The sequence below is a fragment of the Cucumis sativus genome, chromosome 1, assembly GCF_000004075.3.
Source record: "Cucumis sativus cultivar 9930 chromosome 1, Cucumber_9930_V3, whole genome shotgun sequence".
NCBI classification, from domain to species: domain Eukaryota; kingdom Viridiplantae; phylum Streptophyta; class Magnoliopsida; order Cucurbitales; family Cucurbitaceae; genus Cucumis; species Cucumis sativus.
Genome location: NC_026655.2, coordinates 31245982 through 31269632, shown reverse-complemented (window position 1 = coordinate 31269632; position 23651 = coordinate 31245982). Strand labels below are relative to the sequence as shown.

Below are 23651 nucleotides of genomic sequence, written 5' to 3'. Positions count from 1 at the left end.
AGAGAAAACAAAGTCGCAGAAGAGAAAGAGAAGAAAAATGAAGGACAAATTGGATTAATTTAAACATAATGAGTTTTTTTATTTTATTACACAGTTCGTAAATATTTTAACTTTGGGATAATTGCAAATTTAGAAATTAGATTCAAAATAATTAGTTACACTCCTCGTAATAGAAAAGGATCCTTCCTTCCTCCAACATGAAAACAATGAGGATGAGACTTACTTTCCTCTTGACACGATTTTGGAGGATTGAAATATTTTAAAGAAATTGACCTGAAAGCATCCTTCTCCCTGAACATTCCACCTTCAAATACTTCTACCGGCCCTTCCAAACTTAATCAGTCCACCCCTTCAAGAAGTTGGCACAACAAAGGCTTCAAACATTGAGAAGTCTTTGCCATTGATAATGTCACCCTAACCCATATTTATTCCTTTACCGCATGTTGATGGCTCACTTAGCCAAAGCACAAATGTGCCAAGATCTGATGCTAGTGAGACAAGCCAAGTCTTACCTAGCGATGATATTCCTCAACGCCAAGATATTCTATACCATCAGATAAACACTATCGAAGCTTATATAGGAATGGGTTAAAACGTCTTCTTTATATACATATCAATCTCAAGGACACGAGTTAAAACATGCTTGTTGTGAATCCTAGGTTATTTAAAATACCTCTTTCACGAACATAATGCATGCTTAGTTAATTTCAAGAACCAGTTGATTAGTAACTAGGATCATCATGTTATAATTTAATCAACTTAAATTAGATACCTTGCTTAATAATGTGGTTTTTTTGACTAATACGGATGCTTTCATACCCAATTAGTTGAGGATCTAAATTGGCTAAATAATTAACCATAACATCAAGGCATGAAACTTGAGACAGTTCAGGTTGATGAGATAAAAGTTAAAATTGGCAGACATTGCATGTGTTGAGAAGTCTATGAATAACCAAGTAAATGGGTGGATTCCAAATTCCTAGGGTTGGTCTTTATAATTTGAATTAGTTCTTTTCATTTCCCGTTTTTACATTTATGCACTTTACATACACGTTTTTCCCCACGTAAACGCATCACATAAATCCCAATGAGACATGCCTGAACGCACGAGTTACTAATTATTGTCCTCAATCTTTTGTGCAAACGATCCAATCTTACCGCTTATGTTAGTTATAGTGTAGGTAACATTGATGGGTGTTATTAGTGTAGAAAGCCCTAAAACAACGAAATCTATCAAGAGTCTATCCATGATAGATATTGGTGTATCACATATAAACTATAAGAGTTTATCATCTATAGACTTTGGTATATTTATAATTTTTTTTAAACGTTATCATATACTTTATTATTATTTCTAAAGATTGTAGATAGTTGAAAGAAAAAAAAATGGAACTTTGAAGGAAGTAGGAATATGATATGATTAGCCCAAACCCAACTCATCCACACAAATGTGATTGTGTCCACGTGAATTTTGGTTCATTTATGTATGGCTACTTATTAGCCAATTTGAAATATGTCTATTCTTAAAATAAAATTTTATGTTAAACAAGGTGTCTACTTGTCAATTTTTCTTTCTTAAACCATAAAAATAACTTTAACTTGTAATAATTTAGTTTATTTCAAAGTAGAGTTTATTTTATGTCTGAATTCTTTAAAACAACAAACCCTTGAATATCTATGCAATAGTATGATATTATCCACTTTGGATATACACTACATGCCTTTTTGAAATAGTTGTCCTCACTTATATATCCAAGATCATCTCCTCATCTAACCGATGTAAGACTTTGGTCAGATTTACAATCCTCCTCTCGAACAAGTCCCTACATTACAATCATCCCCTCGAACAAATTACCACAATCCTCCCCTCAAATAGTCATCCATCCGTCAAGTTCTATCTGAGTCAACTCCTCTTCTTAGAGCACCCTGCTCATCTAATAGAGTTTACCTACCCTATCTGAGTTATCTCCTCTTCTCCAAGCACCCTGCCCATTTGATAGAGTCTCATCACATGTCCTCCTTTTAAGGCTTTCGAAGCTCTACTACATCTTTGTTCGAAACCTAAGGATCATACTAGCATGGTTGGTAAAGTTAGAGGCATGACTCTGATATCTGATACCACTATTCTATCCAATCATGAACTGTAGTACTGCTTAAAAAAGTAAATTCGATTTTTGATTTTTTCATGTTTACTTACAAATATTTTCTAAATTTCAGACTTAGTTTTGTAGCTATTTGAATATTTTCTTTTAATTTTTGAAAATTAAAACATCTTCACGTGTAAATGGTTTTGCTTTGTTATTTATTCAATCATTATTTTAAACTAAATTCAATCTAGTACAAGTTTAATTTTTAGTTTTTTAAATTATGACTAATAAATTATTGAATTTTATGTTCTAAAACTCGTTATTGATATATAATCTTAAAACCAATAAACTAAAGACCTCAGGCTATTATTGAGTAAACTTGAACTTTATGTAGAGACATAAACGTGAATCAAGTTCGAGTATATAGCCTAAATAGTCTATAGTATACGAACACGATTGGGCACCCTATTCTGGAGACACGATGGATGTGGTCCGCTTTGTAGTTAGTACAAACGATATGATCGTGAATTATTCATGTAGAGACATGGAAGTGGAGGCATCCTATGTAAAGAGTTTACATAATACTAGAACCATTAAATAGTCGCTTTTAGGTTATAATATCGTTGACTTTAATAAAACTGACTATTTCGTTTATAAATATTCATTATAACTTTATCTTAATCCTGAGCTAACTATGAACTTTTGTTCACATGGAATTATTCCTTAAATCTGCATATGTAAGGGCAGCTTAACAACGCTGACTCAATAAGCCTCACATTTTAAGAGTAAGACCAGGTGGATAGCTAGGAACATAGGGTGCAAGATGAAATTCACTTCTACCATGCTTTAGAGTTAGTAGATAAGTTGTTCCCTTAATGACTAAATCCAAGTCTTGAGCAAGGAGCCTCACCCTCTCATTGGCTTGAGTGAGATTTGGTTTAAAGGTTAGACCTTAAACCAATTGTTTAATACTGGATAAATAGGATATAAAGAGCAAGATGTAATCTCGAAGGCAAAACAGTACTTTGACACACGCGAGGTTATGAACAACCTATGAAGGACTAACTTATAATGGTTATATCATATGGACACAATTTTTTTTGTCTTCAAAGTTTTCATCTCTCTTTCATGTTGATCCTTTGTCGTCTTTAGACGATCAAAAGGAGTTGAAGACTTGATACGATCAAAGACAAAAGTCATTTGCTTGATTTCATTTGAATTGTCGATTTCTTCATAAGATGCGTAATTGTTGTCGACTTCTGCTATACTAACAGCATGACATGCATTGACTTCTAATATTTCCTTTGGATGATCATCAAGGAAACGTCTTGGTAGAATTTTTGTTAAAGTTATCGATCGTCGAGGCCAGAAGAAGTTAGTGTTAATTTTTCTTTGATAGGCTTAGGCTTCCACGTCTTTTTGTTTATTTTTTTCCTTCTTTTTAAGAGGGTTGCTTCCTTTTCCATGCTTTTAATGGAGGTTCGACTCCTTTTGAATGAAATTTGTCTGTCTCCCCTTTTCGACGAGTCACAACTATCCATCATTTACCATCATCTTCAACTGGCTCTTCTTTGTTTTGGGAGTTTTTCGTCACGATCCATTGTTGGAATTGGACAACTATAGGCTCAAAATTCCTAAAATGAATTAAGTTTTTCCTTTGATCATAAAACTATGTTGATTGTGGAACACTTGAAGTCATCTCGACCGTAACATGATTCGTTTGAGCTACTTCATCAATATCCAGCTCGATCTTCTTTTCACGAGCCAACTTTATAATTAACTCCTTCAACACGAAACACTTTTCAAGAGAGTGACTAATGACCTGATGGGACTTACAGTATTTAGGATCATTTACTTTTCTTGCCTGTTCCGCTCGTTTGCATTCTGCAGTTGAATAAGTTGTTCCTCTAGTAGTTGCTATAGCATGTCTGCAACATCAGAATTCGGAAATTGATAAATTTTTTCTTGTCTTGCCTAGGAGTTGGGTGTCATTTTTCATCGCCATCATGTTTTCTTTCAATTTTTGTTTCTTTTCTTTTAGAGAAAGATTTCAAAGGAGTTGCATGAACAACCATAGACTCTTTTATGACACTATTTGCGATATTTTTAGTGCCATCAATTTTATTATTGTCACTCCTAAACTTTTTAACCAAGAAATATTTTGCTCCTTTGTTGTCGATACTCAGCTCCATATCATGGAAACGAGTCGAAAACTCTTCAAACGTCCGAAATTTTGTTTCCTGCAAAATATAGAGAAGTTCCCAATGCATGTCTTTGGTGCACATCTCCACTACAGACAATTTTGTGAGCTAATCTTTGTAATCCAGGCTTAATGCTCTCCACTACAGACAAGAAAGGTTATTGGATTTGAGAAATACAGTGTATTTACAAACGTGATTCTTTTGTTAAATTCTAACTAAACTTGGATTTATTTGTTGGACGACATTGCAACAAAATTTCCCCTAAAGTAATGGAATATCTCAAATTCATATTATCAATTAGTTATTTTATTATACCATAACTCAAACTCAATATTTAATAAATTAATAAGATTTTAGAATTATATAACTAATCCATCCATAATAAATATTTTTAAATTAGATTCCAAAATAATGTATTTCTAATAAGTTTTGAAAATCTATTTTTTTATGTTTTTCTTTTTTCTTTTTTATTTTCAATTATATCTTTATACGTTTATTTTCTAGGTTAATTTTCATAAATATAACAAACTGGCAAAATATTTACGGTCCTGGTAACAAAATGAAAACATCCATGAAACTCAACATTTTTTAAAAAATATTTCAAGTTTGCCATTCCTTTGCATCGTCTTTTTCTCTTCTTATTTTTCTTTCCATCGTTTTTTTCTCTTATTCTGCAATTCTTTTTTCAAACTGTTATTTGGTTCAAAATCGTGTACCAAATATAAAAGATCTATTTTTTTAAAAAAAAATCTTCAAATTGTTATTTGGTTGTTTCAAATATAAAATATCGTGAAAAAAATAGTTGAGATATTGAATAGCCAAATCTAAACGATCGTTTACGAGCCAAATCTAAACGATTGTGTACAAAGAATCTTATAAAAATCATTTATATTTGGGTAGCCAAATCTAAACGATCTGTTCCAAATATAAACGATCGTATACCAAATTTAAATGATCGTTTACAAAATCTAAATGATCATTTTTCAAATATAAACGAGTACCAAAAAATCTTGAAAGAAAGTCATTGAGATTTGAAAACCCAAATTTAAACGATCTATGCAAACGATCGTATAACAAAAATTATGAAAAAATCATTTAGATTTAAATTTGATCATTTAGATTTAGGAAGTCAAATCCAAACGATTAAATCTAAACGATTGTATAGGAAAAAATAGTCAAACATAAACGATTGTTATCCAAATTCTAGACGATCGTCTCCCAAATATATTATGCATGCTGGATGTCAATTAATTGGGACATTTTTTTAATTTTTCATTGTGGGCCTTTGAACTTTTTTTGTTTTCAAAATTGTTCTATACGGTGTAAATATTTTGCTGTTTTGTTATATTTTTTAAAAGACTCCTATTTTTTACATGTCCATAATCTCTATTTAAGATATTAAATTAATATAAGACAAATTTGAAATATTGTTATATGTTTAGATTCCGAAAATATAGAGCAAATTTGAATTTATGAAATAAGTATTTCTAATAAGTTTTGAAAACATGTATCTTTATCTTTTTCCTTTTTATTATTTTAAACTATGTATTTATATGTTTATTTTCTATATGTCCACAATGTATATTTAAGAAAATAAAAAAGCTCATGAAGTCGGTTATTTTTTAAAAATATTCCAGGTTTACCATTCCTTCCCATCTTACAATTTTTCTTTTCTCTTTCATCGTCTTTTTCTTTCTTTTTCTACAACCTTTTTCTAAATTATTATTTGGTTCAAGATTGTGGACTAAATATATAAGATCTATTTTTTTTCAATATTTTTTTTCAAACTGTTATTTGGTTGTTTAAGATGTATGTCAAATATAAAAGATCGTGACAAAAATAATTTGCATAATGGATAGCCAAATCTACACGATCGTGTATAAAAAATAATCAAATCTAAATGATCATGTAATTTATCTAAACAAAATCATTTAAATTTGAGTTGAAAAAAATCATTTAGATTTGTCTACCCAAATTTAAAAGATCAAATCTAAATGATCACATACGCCAAATCTAAATAATCGCATCCACAGAATCTTGAGAAAAAAAACCGTTCAGATTTTGACTCTTATATCTAAACAATCGTTTACCAAACATATTAGCACGCTAGGTGCCAATTAATCATGATGACATTTTTGATATTTTTTATTGTGGATCTGTGAGTTTTTTCCGTTTTCAAAATTGCTCTATATAGTGTAAATATTGACACTTTGTTATATTTTTTAAAAATCCCTTAGAATTAAACTATCAATCATGTGATGAATAAGCAAAGTATGAAATTATATATGTTGATAAATCATGTAGCAAATCCAATCACTTAGTATTATAATCCAAAAGACTAAACGATTGTGCGTAACATTGCACGACGTGTAGGAGACATGCATTAGAGTTGAAAATGTTAACGACACTAAAAAAAATAATTGCATGATCATGTCGTAACAAACAAGTATGATCATGTTGTAATGTTAAATGATAGTGCAACATATATAAACGTTCAAGTTAGTTTATCTTGGTGTTGTTAAAGTTTACCGATAGGTTTCTTTGTTATGTTTCCATGTACTACATCTAGTACATCTGTGTATTTGTTGTGCATCCTCCCCTATCAAAGGTATTCGAATAGTCTAGCGTTGATCTACGCTTGGTACCTTATTCAATAGAGGAATTGGGGTGTCACTGCAGTTATTGCATGAGAGCACGAGATTTCCAAGCAATTGTACTCCATGCATGTGTGCACATACGTGACCGGATATCAATTATCTCCCCCCAAGTATCAATCATCAACATTAATGATATACATGTTTGTGGGGGAGAAGCTCGAAATGTTCTAGACAACACCTCATTTCTTTATTAAGAACATTGTAAAATCAGATACAATGGTCATGCAAGTCATTGCTTGTGTCTGTCGATCATAGAACCAACTTTGTAAACTACCTACGGATGTGCTCCAAAAGCTTGGTTATTTGTTGTCATCTTATCATGCCTACGATGAATTTGATACACCAGTGTCCAGACCAAGAAGCTTTAAGTGACCGAACCAAAATTAACCAGATGCCATAGAACAAGAGTATCCACCACTAAAGAATTGTCGAAGAAAAATAAACAAACAATTTTAACGTACCAACCGATAATACTTCATTCTCCTTTGAAGTCTGATCAAAGTTCCAACTATAGAACGCTGAGAGAGTTTCAATAATAAACTCAATTCATTCTTGTGCGATGGAACGGGTATACAAGTAGAAGGATGACACCACAGAGAAGGGTGGGTGCTTTCAAGTTTTACCTCTTATCACCACTGAAAATAAATAACAAACTTTATTCTAATAAATAAAAACATAATGCACATCAGGGCACGGTGAGTCAAAAGTTGTACCCTTCTCCCAAGTTAAAAGCAACAGCAGTCATTTGAATTTAAGTTCGAGGAGGATAGAGCTCCCAAAGTGCTACAGTTCTATCTTCTGATGCAGATGCCATTAACTTACAGTCTTCTGAGTATGACACAGCATTACACTGCAAGTATAAAAAGCAATTATCATATGAAAAACTGTTGATTTTTGAGATACTAAACATTAGGAAACAGGAAGCAGAATCAGTAATACAAGATGATTTAAAAACCAGTTTGTAGTCATAGCCACATCAAATTCATCAACAAAAAAAGAAAAGAAAAAAAAAAAGTCCTTTGCCATACTTGCATGAAAAATATAAATACGATTCATTTAGAAAAAGAAAGTTTCGACACTGTTAAGAAGATGAAGAGTTGTTTGAACTAGTGTTCAGTTTCAAGGCATGTTAAAATTATTTTCTCATTAGAATCAAGATCAACGAGTAATTAGAGATGAAGTCAACGAATGCATATAGTTTGAAAAGATAGCCGTGTTCTATCATCTTTCAAACAAAATGGTGGTAATTCTGAAAACTTTTGGTGGCATTGCCATATAAAGAAAATATACCAAGGCCTGATGGTATTTCAATATAGCAAGAGGATTCCCTTTCCGATAATTATAAATCCGCACTCTGCCACAAGGAGAAAGAAAGAAAATTAAACAGTATAATTGAAGGATCTTCTCTCAAAACATGATTTGCATATTTCAGACAGTATCAAGTAGCAGAGATGATATAACACCATTCTTGTAGAGTCATATTTAATCTTGCACACGTTTCGTCCCAATTCAAACAGAAAAAGCAGCTCTATTTAAAAATTCAACAGTAATCTCATAAATATCTTTTGAAACTGTTTTGATTGGGACAACTAGACATAACAATCAGACTATAGAAGTATTCCACTATAAATCAAACAGTAGAATACATGGATACCCGTGTCTTGCAATTAGCTCTCACTACTTCATTCACCTTCTTTCTTTGACATTGTATTCAAACAATAGAATACACGGATAATTTGGTTATTTTGGTTGACGGGGAAACATAGTCAGGCACAACAGAAACATATAAAGCACAGGCAGCTCGTTCCCAACTATAACATTGCTAACCTGTGATCCCAACCAGCAGTAGCAACAATCTTGTCATCTGATCGAATAGAGACCTTAGCTATGCCAGGCCGTTCCAAAGTAATTTCTCTCTTCACCAGACACGTCCCCTTCATAATTCAACACAACTAAAATAAATAACTCTCATACAGAAGTGCAAAGTGGCAACCACTCATACCAAAAGTTGAAAGGCATTTAGCATAAACAAACATGCAAAAACACATTTTGTTATCAAAATAATTTTTTTCCTCGGAAAGAATGCAAATTCCAGTTATTCTCATTGATTCATGGAACGGATTTGAAGTGTCATGATGAGCATCCCCTTCACCAAACAATTATTGAGCTGAATATTTTAATTTTGCAGTACTAAACAAATCAGGAAGGTTTAACATCAACTCATTCGAGATCAAAATCTAGCTGAATATTTCAATATTGCAGAAATATTATATCATACGTTAATTGCATAAAATGATGTTCTTTTTCTTTTCCGAAAAAAATATGAAATACCGTGGAATGATCTAAACTAAACATCACGACTTTTTCATCAGCAGCTCCTGATATAGCACCATGGCATGATCCATCAACGCAAATACTCAGAACTGCAAACAAGATACTCAAAATTGGCCTCTCATTGAGGAAAGACTATACAAAAGTCCATAATGTTCGGATAAAAACCTGGCTCTACATGACACTTCACTGATGCTAATGGAACTCTCGGATTCCTTAGATCCCACCAAAGCATGGAACCATCCTCGTATCTATAAATATTGAAAAGACTCTGAAAGAGTGAAATTTACATTCTATACAGAAATGGATAGTGAAATTCATAAAACCTATGAACTGAAATGCGAGAACCAAAGATGGCTTGATCCAAATATATGACTATTAAATAAAATTCTTTAAAACTAAGTGAGCATAACCTACATTATGGTCACAAGAGTTTTGGAAGGTAGATTATATGGTGTAGATCAAGTTAAGATGTCATCAACAATGTGACATGAGAAAGATCCACACAAGCATCTTTATTCTATTTGAGTGTTCTTTTAATACAAAATCTATCTTGGTGATGACAAAGAAGAAGAAAAGTAAAAAGAAGTACCCAGACAAGACATTCAAGAATCCTTGAGATTTAGATGGTAAAAAGGCTTGAACTGCCATGCACAATCCTGCCAGGGACGAATTCTTAAGATTTCAAAATCGACATGAAAATGAAAAGAGGAAAATTTTATCATATATCTTTTCCTCGCTGGGGATGCATCAAATAAAAGTAGATGAGAACAAAAATTAAGTGATAAAAAATTAAACGTATACAATATATATTAAAAAATTAAAAGTATGCATTATATATTAAGAAAAAAGAAAGCAAAAACTCAAGTTTATCCTGTACCTAGGATGAGAAAATGAGATTATCATATGATAGCTCCATACACAACTATAACTACAAGGTTATGAAATAGAATCAGAGAATTAATAGAAATATATGCTTATCTGGTTCGCTAATGGGAAAACATTAGAATCAGAGAATTAATAGAAAGACATCCTCATCTGGTTCACTAATGGAAAAACATTCAGTACTATAGTCTATCATAGCACAGAGAATTCTTCGTACTACCTTGCCACGATGTTTGTTTTTATGAATAATATGGGTCCACAAAATAAATTCATATATCATTTATTGAAATTACAAATTAGGAATGCAAGTAGTATGTACTATGGTAGCAAAAAAATTTCTAAAACACTAATAGTAATGGATCAAATAGTTGGACTCATAAGGGAATCAATTCCTTTATTTAGTTAGGTTATGGAATGAATGGTAACTATACTTGTAAAAACTTCCAATATAGGTATTATTACCAACATTGTTTTAATTACCATTTTGTTAAAGATATTTTTGAATGCTATTAAAACAGACCAATGTAATAAATGCTTAATGATGGTTGAAGCAAACAAAATGAAACCCAACCTCTATCCTTGGTAGAGATGTTTGGGCAATCCCCTTCACTGTTTGGAGGAAGTCGTAGCAACCTCTCCCCAGCATTCAGATCCCAAATTTCAACCTTTCATCAACCAGCAGAGAGAATGAAATCAAGGCTTAGATAATGAGCGGTACATGTGTTAATAGAGACAAAAAATAATCTTCATAAAACCTCTGAAGATTGCTCCCCTGAGACAGCCACATACTTCAGCCCATCAACTGGTATAATATCAGCAGAAATCAGGAAAAAGACCATTTTCAAATAAGCATTGATTTGCATAAATTATCTGAAGTCTAAAGGTTTCATCAAAATAAGGTTAGAACACAAAGTTGCACCATCATTTTTTTCTAAAACAAATGGAGTATGGAAATTTGAATCTCCCACCTCAAGGAAAGGAATGCATGTCAATGAGGTTGGCGTACATGTCATTACGCTTTGATCTATACTCAACAAAACATTTGGAAAAGAAAAATTACATGAACCATCAATTTGAATGAACCTTCTGATCTGTAGGAATGCTCAGTAGAAATTCCTTGAGCCTTATCTCCACTGCAGCCCAAAATTGTTGCCTCAACAGGCTTCTCGTCTCGATCATTAATACAATTAGGACCATCATTGTGGCTTGAAAAATCAGAAGGCTGCTTCACCAAGGAGAGTTTGCAAAAGTGATAGGCATTTGTCTTGATTGAGACAGTAGGAACTCTGTTATGCATAAAATTTCCAACAAGGTATGTGAATTACCAAAAAGAAAAGACACAAAAAATTATCCATGATGAGAAAATTACAAAGATGGGCGTCACATAAAGTCCAAATGCTCAAAATGAACAACCAGTTCAGATAATAATTTCTTGTATGATCAATAAAGTCATGATTCATAAACCATAACTTCTGCAATAACGTTCTTAAAAAATAGTGCCAATGAATAAAGCCTCATAAAGCACCAAATACCTGGACAGAGTCCTATCATCAATATCCCAGCACTTAACAGTTCCATCCCTACCCTGGCTACACACAGAGGAATTAAACTATAAGCATACACAATTTTCACTGTATCAAAAGATCAAGAGTATACACATAACACAACTCACAAACCATTCAAGTGATGAACTAAAAGTTCCATAGTGGATTCAGAAGACATGAATAGTATACGGACATAAGTACATGTAGAAGAGCACCTGACGACTCTATTTGTCCCAATAGAACGACTGCAAGCAACACTAATAATTCCGTGTGCTGCACTATGCACCCTGATATCAGTTATCCCAATTATAAATGAATCACAAATGCACAAGAGAAAGGAAAATTTTCGAGGAGCAAAACAGAAGTCAATGCCATACCATGCTGACGAAACCGTTCGATTCTGGGCCGTGTCCCAGATACGCAACTCACCGTCTGCAGAGCTAATATGAACCGCAATCACAACGCTTTACTATCCAGCAGAATAACGGAAGCAAAAGAATCAAAAAGGAAATCACGAGGAATCAGAACTAATGGATACCCCGAAAAAAGAAGAGGTTCAGATGGATGAAATGAAACGTCCATGACGGAAGCCCGATGTCCTCGGAGTACGGCCACGGGGTCCGGCGGGGGCCTCTTACTCATTCTCGCTTCAACGTAGCGTTTTTCTCTTTACTAATTCTTCTTTTCACCGGAAAATTATCGTGCCGACTAAAGATTCCACGGAATAGAGTTTCTGTTTCTTTACGGCCAACGGACGATGACCAGAGACGACACGGTCGGACGAGAATCGGTGGCATTCTCAGCCTCCACTCGAAGACGAAACCACTCCATTGGGAGGTTTCTGTTGCGGGCCGCATTTTCTGTAATTGGGCTTAGGCCCAATAAACGACATTTCCTTGAGAATAACTGAAGCCCAGCCCATTACATTTACTTTTTCTCTCTAACGGATGACAGGCCACATTTTTTAAAAGTTCTCAATAAATATAGCAAATTCTATTAGAATATCGCTATGGTGATCAACTCTTATTATTGATATATTTTAACATATTTGACTATATTTATAAATTTTTTAAAACATTGTTATACATTTTAATTATTTTGAATCTAATCAACTATCTGACATTTTTTTAGTACTAACATCAAATCAAATCACATTCACTATAATCATAATTGAGTTAAATTCACTCCAAATAAAATAAAATAAAATATGTATAGAATTGATTACACAGTTCTAAAATTGTTACAATTTAATTCAACTATAGTGGTGGTGATAATGTTGGTATTTAATTTCACTCAAGAGTACGGTGGTTGTGACACCTTATTCAAAAAAAATGAATTTGTATGTACCATTTTTGTTCAAAATTTAAGAATTAAAATGTAAGATTACATGTAAATAGGAATGATGTTTTGAGGCAATTAATAAAAGAAACTATATTAATAATAATAATGCTTTTAATATTTCCATATTTGTATGTCTAACGTATTTATGTTATATTCCTCAACATTTGCATGTCTAATGTACATTGTTTTAAGCATATAAAATAATCATAAACTTTTTTTTCATATGTAATGATAAACCTCAAAAGAGAATAAATTGTATATAACAGGCTATAGAATACAAATAGAATACAAAATTCAAATTTAGAACCTCTTGTCTATATGAACATACAGGTGTCAGTTGAGCTAAACTCATGTTGGTTACACTTATATTTTTTCAATCTAATTGTGTTTAGTATATATATTTAAAAGAATTAAAAGATTGTTGATTAGTAAAAAAAAACTGCATTAGAAAAGCAGTTCCCAAAATGTATAGTTGTTTTGTTTTCTTTTAATTATTATTTTGGAGAAAAAATAAGTTAGAAATTGATGAAAAGATAAGAAGAAGAAAAAATGAAGGACATTGTAAAAGAATATGAACAAACAAACAAACGACCCTAGAGATTTTAACGGAAGAAAAAGAAAAGAAAATTGATTAAGTTTAGGGAAATAATTAATAAAGTGATCTGTTGTTTAAGCATTGAAATTAGAGGTTAGGTGATGACAGAAAGGGAATTGAAAAAGAGAAGAAAAGGAAGAAAGTTGAGCGTAAGTTAGTGCATGAAAAAAGAAAGAATGAAGTAAAAGATATGATGTGTTACTTACTGTTACATAATAATGGTCTTTTTTTTAGCTTAATTAACTACATAATAATTATAACAACAACCAAAATGGAAGCCCAAAAGAAAGAGTGTTTGTATTCTTTATATTAACTAATGTATCAAAAGGCAGCTGGCACAACATGGCATTTCCAATTCACACCACTCCCCATCACTTTAATTGCCAACCACATACCACTATAAAAACATTTTTTTCAAAAAAACTTCAATTAATATTTAAATAAAACATTACATATAATATTATTATGAGTTTTATGTTAAATATTTTAACAACCAAATCTTCAATTTTCTTGAAAAATATTCCTGTTTTTCTTTCAATCATCTATGAGGATCTACCAATTGCCTTCCTACATAGCCCTTAGGTATGGAGGAATGTTGAATTTGGTTTTAATTAAAATGGATTACATTTTAAAAGTATAGGGAGATTAATTAGTTATAATTTTAAATTAAGATTTGAAACTTCATATCTATTCTCATAATTAAATATATAAAAGAAATATGAGTCGGAAACGAGAAAAACAGAGATAAAGGAGAGGGAAGAAGGCGATAGCCGGAAGTTGCTTCTTTCTCTTCGTTTTTCTTTTCCAGATCCAATGAAACCAAGAAAAAGGAGAATTCATCCTTTCATTTCATCTTCTTATCTAAATTTAAAACCCTAAATCCATCCATTGCCTTATCTCTCTTCCTAATTCCATCCCCTCAGTTTTCATTTTCATTTTCTTTTTCATTTTCTTTTTTCTTTTTCCTTTTTTTTTCTTCATCTGCTTCCCCCTTTTTTTTTCTTAACAATGTCGACCAGAGGGAGCAGATCGGAGAAGGTCAAAAGAATCTTTCATAAATTCGACTCTAACCATGACGGGGGTCTTAATCGGGACGAAATGGCTGCCCTTGTTGTTGCTGTTAACCCTAGGGTCAAGTTCAGCGATGAACAGATCAATGCTATTCTCGACGAGGTGTTTAGGACGTATGGGGATTTTATTCAAGCTGATAAGGGTTTAACTTTTGAAGGGTTGTTGAGGACTTATGATGATGGCGCTGGAGATGTGGATCGTGACTTCGACGCTCTTCAATTGGAACTCAATCAGGATGATAATAAAGCTGTTTTGGTCACTTCAGAAGCTTCGTCTTCTTCAATTACCGATGAGCGTGCTTTGGAGTCACAGAAGAAGCAGAGGACTGCAGCATGGGCGTTGTCGCCTAATAATGGCATTGTGTTTGACGATACCTGGAAGATTGTCGATGATTTGGAGATAATTATTAAGAGGTTGAAGGCTAAGCAAGCTAAGGATGGGAAATTGAAAGGGGATAATTTCGATGCCTACTCTGATGCAGGTTGGTCCAGAGAATTAGGGCCCTCTTCCGAGCTTTCCGAGAAGAGGGTTTTCTGGGAAGAGTCTGGCCATGATTATGCTTCGTTTTTGAAGGAATTAGGGGTGTTGAGAACCCGAGCAGATCGAGCGCGATCAAGAGAGGAGGCTTTTGATGGCCATATGGCAATTGGTAGGGTTTTGTACGAGCACCAGCTCTTTAAGGAGGCTTTGGTGAGTTTCAAGAGAGCTTGTGAATTGCAACCTACGGATGTGAGGCCACATTTTAGAGCTGGTAATTGTTTGTATGTACTTGGAAAGTATAAGGAGGCTAAGGAAGAATTTCTGTTGGCACTGGAAGCGGCAGAGGCTGGTGGGAATCAGTGGGGATATTTGCTTCCACAAATTTATGTCAATCTTGGTATTGCACTTGAAGGTGAAGGTATGGTTTTAAGTGCTTGTGAATACTATAGAGAAGCTGCAATTCTTTGTCCTACACATTTTAGAGCCCTGAAACTTTTGGGGAGTGCTTTATTTGGGGTAGGAGAATATAGGGCTGCCGTGAAGGCATTGGAAGAAGCCATATTCATGAAACCGGATTATGCTGATGCTCACTGTGATTTGGCATCGGCTTTGCATGCAATGAGGGAAGATGAGAGAGCAATTGAGGTGTTTCAGAAGGCAATTGACTTGAAACCTGGTCATGTAGATGCTTTGTATAATTTGGGTGGACTTTACATGGATTTAGGTAGGTTCCAGAGAGCTTCAGAAATGTATACTAGGGTTTTAGCTGTGTGGCCTAACCATTGGCGGGCGCGCAGCTCAACAAAGCTGTGTCCTTGTTGGGTGCTGGTGAAACTGAGGATGCTAAGAAGGCCTTAAAGGAAGCCTTGAAAATGACAAACAGGGTCGAGTTACATGATGCAATATCGCATTTGAAGCACCTGCAGAAAAAGAAGTTGAAAACCAATGGCAGTGCAAATGGAGAAGGGTCTTTTATAGTTGTGGAGGCCTCAAAGTTTAAGACTCTTGGAGAGAAGACTGTTTTGAGACCGGAACTTTCAAATGCTCTTGAAATCAGGGCTTTTCAGAAGATTACTAGATTGAATCGTTGTGATGTGGAACTTATTAAGAAGGAAATCAGTGAACATGATGTGCCAGTGTCTTATTCAGGTAGCGGTGTGCCTGAGAAGTCCATACGCAAGCCTAGCTTGGAAGAAATTCTTCGTAGATTGTTGAATTTCTTGAAGCCAGAAACCTTCCAAGGAGCCGTCAAGGTCATCAACGAGAGGATACTCTCTGTCTTGGATGAGTCAGGATCAGGAAGGGTGGACTTAGGCCTGTTTTTTGCCGTTCTTGCTCCCATTTGCACTGGACCCACTGAAAAAAGGAAGCGGGTGGCATACGACGCCCTCGTATGGCGACCTGTGAACGATGGTGGTACACAGATCAGAAAATTTGATGCAGTCAGGTATATAAAATTGTTAAGGTCCATATATGTTCCTACTCAACGATCCAGCGAAATTCTGGAAGTCCATGGCCAGACAGACAATTCAATTGTGTCTTTCACAGAGTTTCTTGTCATGTTTAATGACTCAGATTGGGGTTTTGGTATCATGTCCACCCTGTTGAAGCTAGAAGCTGGGGACAGAAATCGGCATGGAAATCACGTATGCTCTGTTTGTCGTTATCCTATCATCGGTTCTCGATTCAAGGAGATCAAATCACATTTTAGCTTATGCAATCAATGCTATAGTGAGGGGAAGGTGCCTCCTTCATGCAAGCAAGAAGAGTACAGATTTAAAGAGTATGGGAGTGAGGGTGAAGCAGTTAAAGACAAATGCTTCTGTTTTTCAATGCAGTCTCGTGATGACTCTTAGTTTAGATTACTCTCTTAATCCTATGTCATGGCATTAGGTGTTCAGTGTCAATTAATATAGCCTCGAATGTGTGCAGTGGGGCGTTTTGCCCTTTGTATAATAATTCGGTTCTGTGAAAAAGCCTCTGGTATATTTGTTTGTTTATTGCAGCAGTAGAAATTTCATCCTTCAAATCTCTGCTTATTCTGTGATGGAAAGTGGTGATTGTAGATTACACTGTTATATACATGGATTTTGTTGAGGAGGAACTCTCTCAATTTTACCCTCCTCCAAAAACTGGTTATTCTCTTTTACCAACTAAATCACTCAAATTTAACATGGAAACTTTAATGCCAGCCAAAGTCCTTGTGTAGGGCCAGTGTTTTTTTACTTTTTATTTTGGTCACAGTCTTTTCATCTGGTGTAGTGAAGATTGGAAGTCAAAGGGACGAATCTGATGATTGATAATGAATATGATGACAAATAATTGAGAGAAGGAACATCATAGTAGTGCCACAAATAGCTACCTATTGCAGCAACCTTCAACATTCACTCAATCTATGTTTCTGATTGAGCATTTCAAGGAATCAACTTTCCCAAAATCAACTGTTTTCTTCTTTTGATTTCAGCAGTAGCTCTCTTTATATCACAATGCCTGTGATGATATCATTCATATTACTCCTCTCTCCCTTCTTCTTCCTCCTTAGACCATATTATATGGTCCAATAATTCGTCATATACATTAGGACCTAAAAAATAGGATGAAGTTTAGGGGTGTGGTGATATAGAAAAGATATGACCCAAACCTTGTTCAGTTGAAACGTGTAATTTAATATTAACAAAAAAGTCTTATTGACTACCAGGTGTAGTGGGAACTTCAAGTTAGGTTAGGAAGCTTGCTCATAAAAACTCTAAATTAGTATTTTGTATATAGTTCCTAAACTTTAAAAAGTGCATAATAATTGGATCTGTATGGCAATCTTATGCGGGGTGAATAAGGTTTAATTAAACTTTTTAGTAAATTTATTCAAATACAACTAATTAGATAATTTTTAAATTAAATAAAAAGTTTTAGCTAATTTATGTTAAATGACAAGATTGATAAAAAGTATGTAATAGATTATATAATCAATCTCAAGCAATAATATGCCTAAAATTAAATTAAAAAATAATTAGACTTTTTAGAAAATAGTTAAGAAGACACAATTTTATAGTGGTTTAGTCAAACTCGATCGACATCCATTTTTTCAGGCACTCTTGGGATTTTGATTAAAAATCTTCTTTACACTCTTTACACGAAGTAGAGTCGAACCGCTACTTACTCCTTCTTCGGGTTCAAGAGCAAACCCGATCCTTTCAACGGGTTAGATTCAACTGTCACAAAATGTTGAAGCTCTAAACACTCACAAAAGAAAACTCTCTTTGAAATTTTCTTTTTACTAAACCAAGATACTAAGGAACTACCAAGAAATTGGCAAGTCCCACTATTACTTTTATAGCCAAGTAAACTACCAAAAAAATTCGCATCAAAATATCCTACCAAATTAAACTCAACATTTCTACAATACCATAATGCAACATCAATAGTTCCAAGAAAACACCTAAGTATCCTTTTAACGTCATGCAAATGTGATTCTTTAGGACAAAATTGAAATCTAGCACAAAGACATATACTAAAGATAATATCAGGTCTACTAGTGGTCAAATAAAGTAAAGATCCGATCATACCTTGATAAGTCTTTATATCCACACATTTACCTTTTTCATCTTTGTCAATCTTAGTGGTAGTGTTCATAGGAGTTTTTGCAATTTTATTTAGTGAATTTGAATCTCTTGAACAAATCCCTTATGTATTTTTCTTGACTTATGAAGATGTCGTCCTTGAGTTGTTTGATTTGGAGACCAAGGAAGAAACTAAGTTCTCCTATCATACTAATCTCAAACTCATTATGCATACACTTGAAAAATTCTTCACACAAAGATGAATTAGTAGAACCCAAATATAGTATCGTCCACATAAATTTGCACTATGAGCATGTCATTGTTTTTAACCTTAATAAAGAGAGTATTATCAATTTTTTCCATCTTAAAGTCATTCTCAAGTAATTGCTAAGTCTATCATACCAAGCTTTTGGAGCTTGTTTTAAGACATGAAGAGCCTTTTCAACTTATAAACATGATTAGGTAAATCAAAACTTTTAAAGTTCGAAGGTTGTTCTATGTAAACTTCTTCCACAATATAAGAACTTTTTATATCCATTTGATATAAAATAAATTTTTTATAAAAATCAAAAGCAAACAACATTCTAATAGATTCTAATCTAGCAACCAGTACAAAAGTCTCTTGATAATCTATACCTTCTTCTTGATAATAATTGTCACACCCCGCCATGCACGCAACATGAAGCTTGCCATGCGGTACGTGGTATGACTTAGAGAAATTCTGATACCTCTAAGATGAAATGCCAAAACACTCAACTTAGGTTCTTAATACTTGACTTAAACGCCTATCTCAAACTTATGTTCTTTTTGCCTAATTTGCGATAAATGAACATAACATAGCGGAAGATAAAACCTAAACTTTTATTAACTTAAACCATGAATTTTACAACAATCTTTAAATACTACAAATCTAAAAAAACTTGAACTAAACGCCTTGCAAAGCCTCCTTGCTTAGTAACCTTCTCATCCTTTCCTCAACCTGGCCTTAATATATGATCATCTGAAAAGGAAAATTTTAAAACGTAAGTCAAAAGATTTAGTGTGGTTTTAAAAAAGCTTTTGAAAAGACTCTTCACATATATAATCATTTCATTAAAACAAACTTATCGCCTTATTTCACAATTTCATCAAATTGCAGAAATACTCATTAGTCTTAATGTCCTTTCGCCAAAAAATCTGAAACCATTTTCTACGCTAAGACTCGCCATCCTCATGTTTAGACTACAATGAATAGCATCTAGGAATATCTTGATTTCTTTCTTATTGCTCAGGCAGAATCGCAATACACATCTTTTATTCATTATCCCGTCTCATTCCATCATGCATATCTTTTCTACATGGCTGCCCTTACTCTTTATGTGCACATAACAGTTAGCTCAATAGCAAGAACAAGACTAAGGTTTAAAAAAAAATTAATATTTATTTAAACACAGAGACTTTACTTTAAATCAAAACATGTGCTTTCATTTTAAATAAAAATTTGCAAACATTTTAAAATTCAAAGAAACCTTTTAAAAATAAAAACACTTTTGAAAGTTCACTCACAACACATAGTTTCCCTTGACTAGCTTTAAGCTTCTCTTCTTGTCTAATGGCTCTCCTCAGCAGAGTAACAATACTTCACTCTTTCTTCAAAAAGTGGGACTTAGGTTCTGGTGGAGAAATAAAAATCTGGGCAAAGTTAAAGTTGAGTTAAGGTTAAAAAAAGGTGAGGTGAGTTGGGTATACATTTCAGATTAAAGATGTTAGTTGGGGCTGTTCAACGCACAAGGCACAAAATAACGCATGGCAAGCGACACGAAGCATATGTCTGTGCCATGCAGCTTGCTTGGTGCAAGATGCACATATTGTTTGAGGTGCACGATCAAGATGAGCACAATGTGTCCCTTGCAAGGTTAGCACGTGGCGAGCTCCGCCCAAGTCCTATGTCGCGCTAAGTCCTTGTTGTTGTGCTCTGGGCACCAGCATGCCAAAATGGGCATTTTGGGGCCTTTTTTGTGTTTTTGCTATTTTAAAGAAAATTTTGGATTTCTTTTCTAAGAACCTCTCGGTGTCTATAGTCCACACTTCTTTGCCTTTCGGGATACAAATTATGGAAGTTCTCTCGAAAAGTTGAGAAAACTCATCCTTATGTGTGTTGGCCACGTCCTTGCTACTCACCCTCTTGGGTAGTTGGCGACGCACTGGCCAAGTGTAGAATGTAGCTCAGCTAACACATTAAGTGGTATATTATTTATCGCGAACAAATCATAAACCTAAACTACAAATAACACAAAGATAGATGAAAAATAAAGGCATGGATGGATTGAAAAGTGTACAAAGATATATTGTATTAAAGAATGAAGGTCTTCGGCCATTATACAATATGACTCAATACAATGTAAAGAAATAGTAAGATGGAAAGAGGAAGAAAGTGTTACAAGTTAGGGGGAACAGGGGATGAAGTCTTCTCTAAAACTCTAAGCTGTCGCGTTATAATCTGGTCGGAGAAGATGAAAGAATGATGTATAAACGGTGGTGAGGCTAATCCTTGCCACCAACTCTCTAGGTTTTGGCCCATGAAGGCTCCCTTTTTGGTCTATTCAAACCTTCTTTTTTATAGTGGAGGTGGAGTTCTTTTTATAGGCAACTTTCAGCGAAAAATTTCTATTCTTTCAAACATGTTAGCGTTGTTCGTCAAAAGGTGTCTGTTGCAAGTCACATCATCTCCAACTCCCACTCTTTGTCCTCTAGTGAATCTTCCTTATGTGATGATGTGGTTCCTCGCTTGGAAATGTTAATTGCCAAATGAGTTCCCATCACGTAGTTCTTGCGCGAGATGTCTCCTTTGCTTCACTAGTTTCTTCCTTTCTATTCATTTTGCGTTTAGTCATGAAAACCACGTAAACAGGAATAATGCTTATGTAAAGTGTGTATTTCTAAAAACTTATATATTTACAACATAAGTTACGTGCTTTGATCCTCTTCTTGTGTGTTTTGGCCCCGTTATTCTATATTAGAGATGTTTCTCACTTTGCTTCACTAGTTTCTCACTTGCACCACCATGGTTGCACACCAAAATGGTGAAAAACACTACCACGTAGTTATATTGAATGAAAATGCTTCTAGGAGAAACGCAACCCAAAAGATAAGGGAAGCCTTTCCAGAGTGGGAGGGGAGACATTGCGACATCTCCTTTCACAAGGCGTGGAAAACACTATGTGGGTTACTAGTTCTTGTGCGAGATGTCTCCTTTGCTTCACTAGTTTCTCACTTGCATCACCATGGTTCTCTTTACTCATTATGTGCACACAATAGCTAGCTTATTGATAGAAATAATGTTAATGGTTTACTCGTAATCATCACAATCGTCAATCAAGAAACATTAGTTTAGAAACTTTCCTTTCAAATAAACAACATCAATATCGATAATAATAAAATACAATAAGTATTCACAGTAACATAAAGAATCAGAAAGAATGTTTTCAAAACACTTCTTTCCCTTAGAAAATCACTCACAAAAATACTAAGTTTCCTTCCTTTCAGAATGCCTAACTCCAGCTCCAATTTTCTCGCCTAACACTTCCTTAGCAGCTAAACACTTGGTAATTTTCTAAGAATATCAACACTTCTTCAAATCCTTTAATTTTATTTATGTCACATCCCCTCCCTATTACCATCTCTAACTATGAGATGAGGTATGAAGCCAGCATATGTCTACTCTCTCTGATGATACATACTAACAGACTAAACTGAAACTGAACTCAAAGTTAGTATTCATACACAAAATCACAGGCCCTTTCGAGTGATACTTAATAACACATTATATTCAACGATAAAATTCTAGTTACAGACACAAGATTGCAACCAATCTCGTACCACAGTACTAAACGTATTACATATAAGTCCTCCTTGGATGACAGTCACTTGAAATTGATGGACAACCTGGATATTTGGTAGCAATAAGCTTAGCTCTGAGACCACGATGATACTTGGGAAATGAAAACATTTGAAAAAGTGAGTTAGAAAAGCCAAGTGAGTGATGAGTATAAGAAATCTTTTAAACTTTAGCTTCAACTTTATTTCGTAGTTTTAAGAAAACATTCACATTTGTAAATAAATCTTTAAACATAAACTTTTAATTCTTTTCTCTCTACTTTAACTGATTCGCTACTAAAACCAGTAACTCATCTAACCCCGCAGGAAGATCTATGCATTATTAGGCGACTAACAATGCGAGAGTCTTGATGCGTTATAATTTGCATAATCAGCTCATGATTAAGGCGACCTTCTCTCGAAGTTTTTGGACACCACACTTGCTCACCTTTTGGGATGCAAATGACTGTGCTTGCTAGGCGAGATATATTTAGGAAACTTCATTTATAAAACTTATAGAACTTCTCATTTAAGGATAGCAACCTCTTAGTGCCTAATGTTCGCATTTGTTCCCCTTTCGGGATACAAATGTTAGAAGTTTTCTTGCCAAGGTGAAGTTTGTCAAACTCCTCCTGCGTGCATTAGCCTTATTCTTGTTACTTGCCCTCTTGGGTAGTTGACGATTGACACTGGCCTAGTGATGAATGTAGTTCAACTAATGCGACAAGATTTATAAGCTAGACTTCTTATCAAGAACTTATCACAAATCTAACTACTAATAACACATCGACAAGTGAAAAGTCAAGAAATGATGGATTGAAAAGGTATAAATATGCAATATATATATATATATATATATATATATAAAGACTGTAAGCCTTTGGCCATTGTACAATATGAACAAAATATATTACAAAGAAGAGTAAAAATGGAGAGAAAGAAGAAGAAAAACTATTACAAGTTGGGGGAAGAGCAACGAAAGTATTGATTCTTTCCTACTTAGATGTTGGGCTTTCACTTTTACAGCTCATCGGAAAAGAAGAAGAA

The 23651-nt window shown here is 34.0% G+C and overlaps 2 protein-coding genes across 3 annotated transcripts; one reads left to right on the top strand and one right to left on the bottom strand.

Moving 5' to 3' along the window:
- Positions 1-7314: 7314 nt before the first annotated feature.
- Positions 7315-12532, bottom strand: LOC101213197 (protein DECREASED SIZE EXCLUSION LIMIT 1). 2 transcript variants are annotated; one of them, XM_031881438.1, is made up of 14 exons: positions 12244-12532; positions 12083-12145; positions 11921-11992; positions 11694-11750; positions 11245-11447; positions 10917-10963; positions 10733-10826; positions 9869-9935; positions 9445-9527; positions 9277-9368; positions 8773-8879; positions 8236-8299; positions 7659-7795; positions 7315-7580 (listed from the first exon to the last, which is right to left on the bottom strand). In XM_031881438.1, exons 1-13 carry the CDS (start codon positions 12345-12347, stop codon positions 7697-7699), a joined length of 1152 nt encoding a protein of 383 aa, XP_031737298.1. In that variant the 5' UTR covers positions 12348-12532; the 3' UTR covers positions 7315-7580; positions 7659-7696. The 2 variants fall into 2 exon arrangements, with proteins under 2 accessions (XP_031737298.1, XP_004142532.1); XM_004142484.3 differs by having other exon boundaries at positions 7315-7795.
- Positions 12533-14365: 1833 nt separating this feature from the next.
- LOC101213441 (uncharacterized TPR repeat-containing protein At1g05150) lies at positions 14366-17324 on the top strand. Its single transcript, XM_004142485.3, is given in 2 exon segments — positions 14366-15981; positions 15984-17324. Coding segments are annotated over 2 exon segments (2397 nt in total). The 5' UTR covers positions 14366-14649; the 3' UTR covers positions 17049-17324.
- The last annotated feature ends 6327 nt before the right edge of the window (positions 17325-23651 follow it).

Coding starts and splice junctions, on each gene's coding strand:
- LOC101213197 (XM_004142484.3), bottom strand. CDS start 12,347: ATGAGTAAGAGGCCCCCGCCGGACCCCGTGGCCGTACTCCGAGGACAT. Junction 11,751..11,920: donor GGGACAAATAGAGTCGTCAG/GTGCTCTTCTAC, acceptor CTCTGTGTGTAG/CCAGGGTAGGGATGGAACTG. Junction 10,964..11,244: donor GCATTCCTACAGATCAGAAG/GTTCATTCAAAT, acceptor ATATTATACCAG/TTGATGGGCTGAAGTATGTG.